Source organism: Nematolebias whitei, chromosome 19, assembly GCF_014905685.2.
Source record: "Nematolebias whitei isolate Nwh7 chromosome 19, NemWhi1, whole genome shotgun sequence".
Taxonomy (NCBI): Eukaryota; Metazoa; Chordata; class Actinopteri; order Cyprinodontiformes; family Rivulidae; genus Nematolebias; species Nematolebias whitei.
The window spans coordinates 37000263-37009904 of record NC_056516.1 but is presented as its reverse complement, the minus strand read 5'-3'; the positions used below and the strand labels follow the sequence as shown (position 1 = coordinate 37009904).

Below are 9642 nucleotides of genomic sequence, written 5' to 3'. Positions count from 1 at the left end.
AGTTCATACCGTGAAGTCAGTTGTTCAGCAGAAGTATCCAGTACGTGATCCAAAAGAGAGTCAAAAAACAAGAGCATGAGTCGGTACCTGATCAGATGAGCAAAAGCAGACGAGGGCTGAGGCAAAAGCGTGGTCGTGGTCAAGGCAAGGGTCATGAACGTGATGAGTCAATCAATGGAATGCTGGAAAGTCTACTGCTGATGAGACAGGATAGAGAATCTGGCCCAGACTGAGAGGAATGAGTGAATTTAAGTACTGACTGGACCAGGTGGTGGAGCTGTGGGATAATGAGCGGTGACAGGTGACATGAGTTGAGTGATTACTGAGTGTGCAGCATGACAGAGGAGCTGACAGAGAGCAGAGCTATGACATTATCTTAAGAAAGATGACTTAAGATGACACACAGACTTTTCATTCACAAACATACGATTGGAATGACATCTTTGAATTAATATTCAAATAAACATGCATGTTAACTAAAGAAGGCACAACTGAACCATGGATTTCCTGCAAAGGAAATCAGTGAATGAACAAAGTCTTCTTATTGTATGCTATCTTTATGGGAGCGAAAGTCTGGGGAAGTACGGCCATTCTACATGGATACAGAGGCATCTGTCTAAACCTGTTTCAACTCCAAGGTCAGGTTAAGGGTTCAAGAAAAGATCTCACAGGTTCATACAAAGGCATTTCAGGTTATTGAGTTAATTTGGCAGGTTTAAAAGGTTAGTACGCTTTAACAATCTTTTTTATTATTGTCCAACCTAGGAAGTGATGGAAATCTAAAAAACAAGGATGTTTGAGGAGGGTGAGGCATATTCATGAATGAACTCAGTCTCAATTTAAAGTATAAGAAAAATATTACAAGCTTAGATGGTAACCCTGGTGTGTCACTACACATTCCCCCACTTTGCGATTTCCAACCTGATGGTTGGTGAATTGCAAAAACAGCATCCACACATCAAGAGTACTCCAGTGAACGTTGTGATAAATTCCAAAAAGTCAAAGTCTATAATTCCAAGGAAGGAAAAAAAAATCAAAGTTCTCACACAGTGATAGCTGGACATGGGCACCAGTGACCCCCCGCGACCCAAAATGAAAGAAGTGGGTAAAGATAATGGATGGATGGATGGTGTCAAATTAAAACCAAAAGTGATACCAATCTGTATTAACTCATTTTTTCATCAGAACTTTAAAATTACTAGTTCATGAACAGTTCAGACAAAGTAAAATTTTCCTGCCAGTGAACATCACAAGCACATTAATGAGTTGTTCATGCAGTTCTTCTACAGTCATGTCCTATGTGAAAGTATCATTAATTAATAATAACTGAATTTTATTTTCCTTTCCTCATTGTTCGATCTATAAAGTCTTGACAGATACAGACCAAAGAAAGAGACCAATTTTGAGGATTTCACTTTTGAAGCCCATATCTACTTTGATGATGCATTTGAAAATGTTGATGGAAACTGCGGACGTCACCTCAACCAATATGCAAAGAACCTGGTGAAAATAATCTCAGAGGTTTATGGGTAAGAACCTTGTTTACAGATGGTCTAAAGTTGTTTCTGACCTGGCGGTAGTGCTTGGTAGACCACAGGAGACAAATGTTTACTGGCTTTATAATCAATCAATATTTTGTTTCTTGTGTATACAGCTACTTCATTAAAACTGACGAAACATTCCTTGAAAACCAAGAACAAATCCCTGATTGGAAAATCATAAAGACACCATATGGAGGTCGTCTTGTCATTACCATGCCTCATGGGAATGACTTTGTGATTCACTTCAAAGACAAAGCGCTCATTCGGAACAAAAAGAGATGGACTCAGGTAGGACAGGCCCTGTGAAACATTTGATCATATGAATCCCATACAAAATTATAAATGTTGATGATTGATTGTTATTTTTCAGGTTATGTACCTTTATTATCTTCTGGATTGGAAACTTCTGACTAAGCACAAAGGAAGCTTGGATGAAGTACATAATGAAAATCACATTGCAAAACAGATCCAGGTGAGAGAAGTACAAAACATCTGATTCACTGATAAATATTAACATGAATGTGAACATTTCTCAACAAGGGTAATTGCTTAGTTGTAGTCTAGTAAAAGTACACCATACCTTCAAATATGTGCAGCAGCATGTATATTTTTGTCTATGCCTTTAAAAGAACTTTAGAGCCCCACTAGGGGGCAAAAATGCATCTTTATGTTCTATTAAAACATACTTTTTGTAAACATCCACACACAATTATGGCACATACTTTAATTTTGAAATGGCAGTAAACCAACCGTGATTGTTTTCGATTCAATTCAATTCAATTCAATTCAATTCAATTCAATAAAGCTTATTTATATAGCGCCAATTCACAACAAAGTTGTCTTAGGACACTGTACAGAAACATTCACGTACATAGAAAAGCCAATTAGTAAAGTTCTCTATCTAAGGAAGCCAGCAGACAAGTTGAATCTTCACTTTGTCACAGTCTCGCATCTTGAGCACTCACAAAGACAACAGTGGAAATGAAAAACGCCCTTTTAAAAAGGACAAAACCTCCAACAGAATCAGGCTCAGGACAAGTGGCCACCTGCTTCGACCATCTGGGTTTTAGAGGACAGAAAGGAGAGGCAAATGAATGTTGGTTGCGTATTGTAACCCCAGATTCTATGAGTGTAAGCTAAACCCTTTAAAAGCTGTCACTATTGGGTTTACCCGCACGCAGCGCACCAAACACTGAAAACTTCTAGTCCACACCCACCTGCTGTGTGGGCCCCACCCGGTCCATTATAAATGCATCTGGACCAGAGATGACCTCCCGTTTTTCTTCAGCCAATGCTAAGAACATTACTTCTAAGAAAGAATAATAGAAAAGAAAAAGAAGAAGAAAGATGACCAGTTAAGAAATCGAAGACCATCTGTCTGTGGCCCACGTGCCAGACGGGCTTCATCTTATCGATGGACCTGCACGTCGTGTGTGAAAGTTGCCTGGGAGCTGACCACGCTCGGCAAGCTTTGGATCCGCTCTTCTCCTGTCCAGCCTGTGAACTTTTTTCGGCCGAGGGGAAGCACCGCTGGTGTGAGCTCTTTTCCTCTCAGGAGGACGAGTTTTAACCGAGGGGGGACTGTTCGCTCGAGGAATTTTTGAACTCCCTGGACACGGAGTTCACAAACACGTGTCCCTCTGAAGCTGAAACATCTAGCAGCCACGCTCCATCCTGCCTTACAGGAGGTTTGGAGCCGGTGTTGCCTTCAATGGCCGCCCCCCCTGAGCGCCCAAGGGTCGTCCACCATTGTGTTCCACAAGCTCCCGGAGATAATTGGGAGGTCGGCGAGAGCCTGCGACCTGGAAGTGCCAGAACCGGCGGCCCCGGCCACGTTGACTCTTCTGGCGGGAAGGTTTGCCGCCCAGCACATTGGACACCGAGACCCGGTCTGGCCCTGTTTCCATGCTGTGTCCGCCCTCCTCCTGAGTTTAGCCAACAGTCCCTTAAAGCTGGGAAAGCCCTGGTCCGTGAGCCCTTTGACTTTGGTGATGGCCACGTAGGAGGCAACCGGAGCCCTCAGCTTTAAGGGATCATTGGCTGAACCCAGGAGGAGGGCGGACACAACCGGGAAACAACCTATCTTAAAAGTAGACGATGTGTCAGCCTCACGGACAGAAGCTGGAAGTTGGTTCCACAAGAGAGGAGCCTGAGAAATGAAAGCTCTGCCTCCCATTCTGCTTTTGGAAACTCTAGGAACCACAAGTAAACCTGCAGTCTGAGAGCTAAGTGCTCTGTTAGGAATACACGAAACAATAAAATCTGTTAAGTGCCCTGAGACAACTTTGCTGTGATTTGGCGCTATATTAATAAACTGAATTGAATTGCAATATAAGATGGAGCTACGTTGCTGAGAGCTGTGTATGTTAAAACTTACTTGGGCTCATTAGGATTATGCAAAATCTTCCCAGATTGGGAACATCTAAAAAAATTTAAATTACACCTTCTTACTATGAGATTTTATGCAAATCATCAATATAACCTTGGTCTTGTCTATCAAGTTTAATTTAGGTACCTTCTAAACATTAAGATTGTTTAAGATAGGGTAATTATTCTTAGTTGTTAGAAGTTTTTCTTTTTCTGAAGCACAATTTCTGCATATTTTTGAGCAATTCTATTACATATTTATATGCTTGAAAAATAAAAATGTTAATATCTTAATATAAACATAAAACTGAACAAAATATATCTATTTGTCCAGAAACAGATGAAAAACACCTACATCTTGGCTTTGGATGGAGACACAAACTTGCAGCCCACTGATCTTAAGATCCTCATTGAGCACATGAAAATGTATCCTCGTGTTGGGTCTGTGTCTGGCAGAATTCACCCCACTGGGACAGGTTGGCATAAATTAAAGTAAAAAGTAGCTTTAGTACAAGGAACCATGGTCTGGCTGTCATACCACTGTATTTCTTTTGCAGGTCCTGTAGTTTGGTTCCAGAAGTTTGAGTATGCTGTTGACAACTGGTTACACAAGACAACCCAACATGTTTTTGGCTGCTTGTTGTGCACCCCTGGCAGCTGCAGTCTGTTAAGAGCAGAGGCACTGATGGATGGCAATGTGATGGAAAGTTTTTCTACTAAACCCACTAAGCCTAAGCACTACATCCAGTACGATCAAGGTAACAAACAAACGGTCTCCCTCTCTGTCTGTCATTTTGATTATTCATACACTTCTTTATTCCTGAACACATTTTCTGTGCTCTTCAAGGTGAGGACCGATGGCTAACTAGTTTGCTTTTAATGCAAGGATGGACAGTGGAGTACATTGCTGCATCTAACTCTTACAGCACAGTACCACAGACCTTGAAAGAACTATTTAACCAGGTACAAATGCAAGCGAAGCAGAACATTCTGTAAAACATGACAGCAAATCGATTTGCTTTCAATATTTTGAACAGATTGCTTATCAGATGTACTATTGCCAAATTTATTTTTGCCATACTTAATTTTGTTTTTGCTTTTTTTTTTCAGCGACGACGTTGGGTGCCAACCACAATGGCCAATTCAATTGATCTGCTGGTCACTAATTTCAGTATTTCCATGAGGAAGTCACCCATGTCCAGGCTATTCATACTCTACGAATTATTTGCTCTCTTCATATTTATTGTAACACCGGCTAGCACCTGTTTTTGTGTAGCAGGTTTGTATTTCGTTGTTCACTTTTATTTGATCTTCTAACATATTTTTTTTAATGATTGTAATCCAAGAAAAATAAGTCAAATACAATCACAGGGTACAGAGTTACATCAAGGAATCAGGGATTTGTAACTTTTCAGGAGCCAAAAACAGGTGGATAGACACAAACACTGTACAGACAGGGAGACAGTAAAGTTTAGTCCAGTAATAGAACGTGGGTCAAATTTATTTGAGTCATTGTCATGTTAAATGAATAGTCACTTAATTAATGTTCTGTCAATTAATCATTAATAGTTAGCGCCATAATTGTGACATCAGTCATAAAGCCTAAGGTATGGAGAAAAGACAGAAGTCTTCATTAATGCCAGGCTTTTGGCTAGCTATTCTTTAATATCAGGCCTTTGAAGCAATTTTTCTTGTAATTGCATACTGGAAGGAAAGAATGATACATTAGCTAATATTAAACAACTGTCTTTTGTATGAGTCAGTTGGTTTAGTTTGCTTTTTCTCCCCAACCAACTAATGTTCATGCGTTGCTGCATAAATGCCTTTAGTTCTGGGGCTGCAAATGTGTCAGTTTACCTTATCAGTCTCTCTAGTCAATGCAAAGGTTTACTCAGTCCTGATACATTCAGCAGCTTCAGCATCCAAGGTGTAAACTGTCAATGTACATTCCTGTAGCAACACACAAACGTTGCTGGGATATTATGGAAACAGAGCTGTGCAAAAGTGTTGAAGTTTGATTTTATTCCATATATCGTTCATTCATATATATGCATTTTTTTGAGAGACTTGTTTTTCAATCCTGAAAACAACGAGCAAGGAACCAAACAATATAAATTTCAAAGTTCATTTATTCAGATATGAAAATAACTTTTGAATTTCTTGTCTGTTGTGTCGTCCAGGCATTTTGTCCTTCCTCTTCGACTTGAGTTTTGCTGTGGCTCTGGCCATAGCTCTGATCCCTCCGGCCATCTACGTGGGACTCTGCTTTAAGCTCAAAGAAGAAACTCAGATCACTACTGCAGCAGTTTTGAGCATCTTATATATATTCCTCATGTTGGTCTTGATAATGACAACAATCGGTATGTTATTTCAAAAACTACAAACATGTATGGTTTGCATGAATTTAAAACTTTTTGTTTTTATATATAAATTTAATATTATATTTAACAGTTAAAGGCGATTTATTTCTAAAATCTGTTTTTTGTTTGTTTCTTAATAGGGTCAATGGTGAAAAGAAACGCCATTCTGACGCACAACAGCATCTTTTTCATCCCTATGGTCATTCATTTAATCATAACCACAATCCTGCATCTTAAGGAATCATCAATGGTGTTCTATACCTGGTTCTACATTATCTGTGTACCAAGTTACGATATCCTGATTTTTATCTACACCGTGATCAACATGAACTGCATCCACTGGGGCACCAGAGAGCTAAAACCTGATGATGATGATGAAATTTTTGACCCTGAAGTGATCCCACGGTCGACAAAAGCACATAAATGTAAATTAAATTGAACATATTGCTTTGTTGCATTCATCTTGTGCCATCATGGGTAACTAAAACTCAATGGAAGTGTTTGGTTTTGCAGCACAGTATATTCATGTGGTAACACTAAACTTAGTCTCTTAGACAAAAATTGTTGATTAATCTAGACCTCACCTACAAAAGTAAGCTTGGTTCATCATAATGTTCTCAAAGTTTTTTTTAGAAAAAGCACAAATTAAGATGGGTCCATTACTTTACCTGCTGCTCCACTCACTGTGGATCATGGCAAACAGTGAACTCATTAGACCGCATGACTCTTTGTCCATTGCTACTGAATTCAACTTATAATCTTCTTATAGCCTACAGGAGCTATGTGTAAATTTATTTTGCTTCACCAATTCAAATTTCCGTTTTTAAAACTATTTCTTACCTACAACAAACTAATCAGTGCATTATTTTTCCTGGTAGAGTCTTATCAGTTTGTTATTGTTTTGTTAAGTTGCGCGACACAGTGAAGATCTTGGAGACAGTTGTGGAAGTATAGGTGACTATTTATGAGCAACAGTATGGTTTCATGCCAAAAAAAAAAGCATCACAGACACCATTTTTTTTGCTTTGAGGATGTTGATGGCAAAGTCCAGAGAGAGTCAGAAAGAACTTCATTGTGTCTTTGTGGATTTAGGAAAAGCCTTCGACAGGGTGCCGAGGGAGGAGCTGTGATGTATGAGGAAATCTAGAGTTGTAGACAAGCATGTTAGACTGGTACAGGTCATGTATGAAGACAGCAGGACATGTTGGGCTGGTACAGGTCATGTGTGAGGACAGCAGGCCAGTGGTGAAATGTGATATAGCAGTGACAGATAGCTTCAAGGTGGAGATGGGAGTGCATCAAGGATCGGTTCTGAGCTCCTTCTTGTTTGCTCTGCTGATGGACCGACTAAGAGATGAGGTCAGGCAGGAAGCCCTGTGGACTAAGATGTTTGCAGATGACAATGTGATCTGTAGTGAGAACATGAAACAGATGGGAAAGAACTTAGAGAGGTGGAGGTGAAGATGAGAGTCCAGGCAGGATGGAGTGGATAGAGAGAAGTTTCAGGAGTGATTTGTGACCAAAGGGTGACAGCAATGGTCCAAGGAATGGTGTTGTTTGGTCTGAAGACAGTGGCACTGACAAAGACAAGAGAATGAACTGGCAGTGGCAGAAATTAAGATGTTGAGGTTCTCCTTAGGAGTGACAAGAATGGACAAGATTAGGAATGAGATCATCACAGCACAGGCTGAACGAATGGGAGATAAAGTTAGAGAGGCCAGACTGAGATGGGTTGGACATGTCCAGAGGAGGGACAGTGGATATATTGGTAGAAGGATATTAGACATGCAGCTGCCAGGAAAAAAAACAAAGTAGAAGTCCAAAGAGAAGAAATATGAATGCTGTTAGAGAGGACATGGAGGTAGTGTGAGTAGAGGACACAGTGGACAGAGATGGAGGAAGATGACTCGTTGTGGAGACCCCTGAAGAGGGATCAGCTGATAGAAGACTGTTTTGAAAAGGCAGTGTCCAGTACAGACTGCAGATTGTTTTTTTGCCAAGCTACTAAAAAGTTAATTATTGGGTAGACTGACTTCATGTGAAGCCTTTGCAACCAAAACTGTTCTGCCAGCTTTTGGCACAGTTTAAATTGTCATTCCTTAATTGCACTCAATGCTTTATTGCTCAGAATATGTTTTGGAAATCACTCTCAGCTACTCCTACACCAAATTTGATCAACTCCAAAGTATCATTGTGAATAACATCGTCAAAAGTGAACAGGATAATATTCTGAAGATTTGAACTGATATGCAAAGTCTTATTTATACAAAGTATTGCATGAAACAAATAACACAATATATTTTTTTAAATGACAGGGTTTTTGACTTTCTTCTTGCAGCAAGTGCAGATAAATCATGCGTCTTTTCCTAAAAGAGACAAGACTTAATGTTTTTCTGTCATTATTTACTCACCAGGTTGGATAAAAAAGCTACAGAGTTTGTCCTGTGATGTAAAGCTGCAGGAGGATTCGCTCTGTAAGGTAAGTTGCATTTTAATTTTAACAGAACATTAAAATCACAAATCCTGGGCCAACAAAGTATTTTTTTTTACATATTTAATTCACATTTTTGCAATATACAGTTTTAAAGACTTTGAACAATCTATGCAACTAATCTAGAACAAATCCACCAATAATTTTGTTGGTTTCTGCAGGAAGAGGAAAAGTACTGGAAAGAGGTGCAGGATAAGCACCTGCAGCCTTTTCATCATAACAAGGAGACCATTGAAAAGAATAAAAATGACATGATAATGTTTAGAAACAAGGTGGGCGTAACAATCTTTAATTCGTATGTCTCTTGATGGAAAACAAAATTGCATTTAAAGTTAAAAATCCATTTCTCTTTCAATACAGATCAGCTTTTGGTATTTCGTTGTGAATGTCCTATGGATGCTGCTTCTTTTCATCATCAAGACCAGTAAACTCTCCCCCAGCCTGATAAAGACTGACGTCAACCTTCAGGAAAATGGAGAAATAATCCAAGCTGAGTTAGTGGGTTTGACGTATTTACTGGGACCTTCTTTCTTAATTTGGTTCCAGTTTTTTGGCATGCTGTGTTACAGGTGATCATTTAAATAAATAATACATCTCCAAAATTTAGATCTTTAAAAATAAAGCAACACTTATTTGCCTGCTTTCTGCTCCTGTAGAGCTCAAACCATCATTGACTACATTGCATCTTGGGGCACTGAGCCTGAACAACACACCTGGAAGAAAAAACAATCTTAAAGGTATTTCTATTTATGTTACTATTAAATGCAACATCACTACCTTAACTGGTGCACCCATTGTTGCTATAACTGTCATTACTATTTCTGCTAATAATCTACATGTTAAAACAGTTTTTAATGTTATCATTAAATATTAATGATGTATA

General features: G+C 39.2%; 1 protein-coding gene across 1 annotated transcript; it reads left to right on the top strand.

Moving 5' to 3' along the window:
* Positions 1-4260: 4260 nt before the first annotated feature.
* Positions 4261-9494, top strand: LOC119425527 (chitin synthase chs-1-like; the record flags this gene model as incomplete). Its single annotated transcript, XM_037693054.1, has 10 exons — positions 4261-4384; positions 4466-4666; positions 4756-4871; positions 5019-5187; positions 6089-6268; positions 6409-6693; positions 8683-8747; positions 8921-9031; positions 9120-9328; positions 9416-9494. Coding segments are annotated over 10 exons (1539 nt in total), but the record flags the coding sequence as incomplete, so codon positions are not given.
* Positions 9495-9642: the final 148 nt, after the last annotated feature.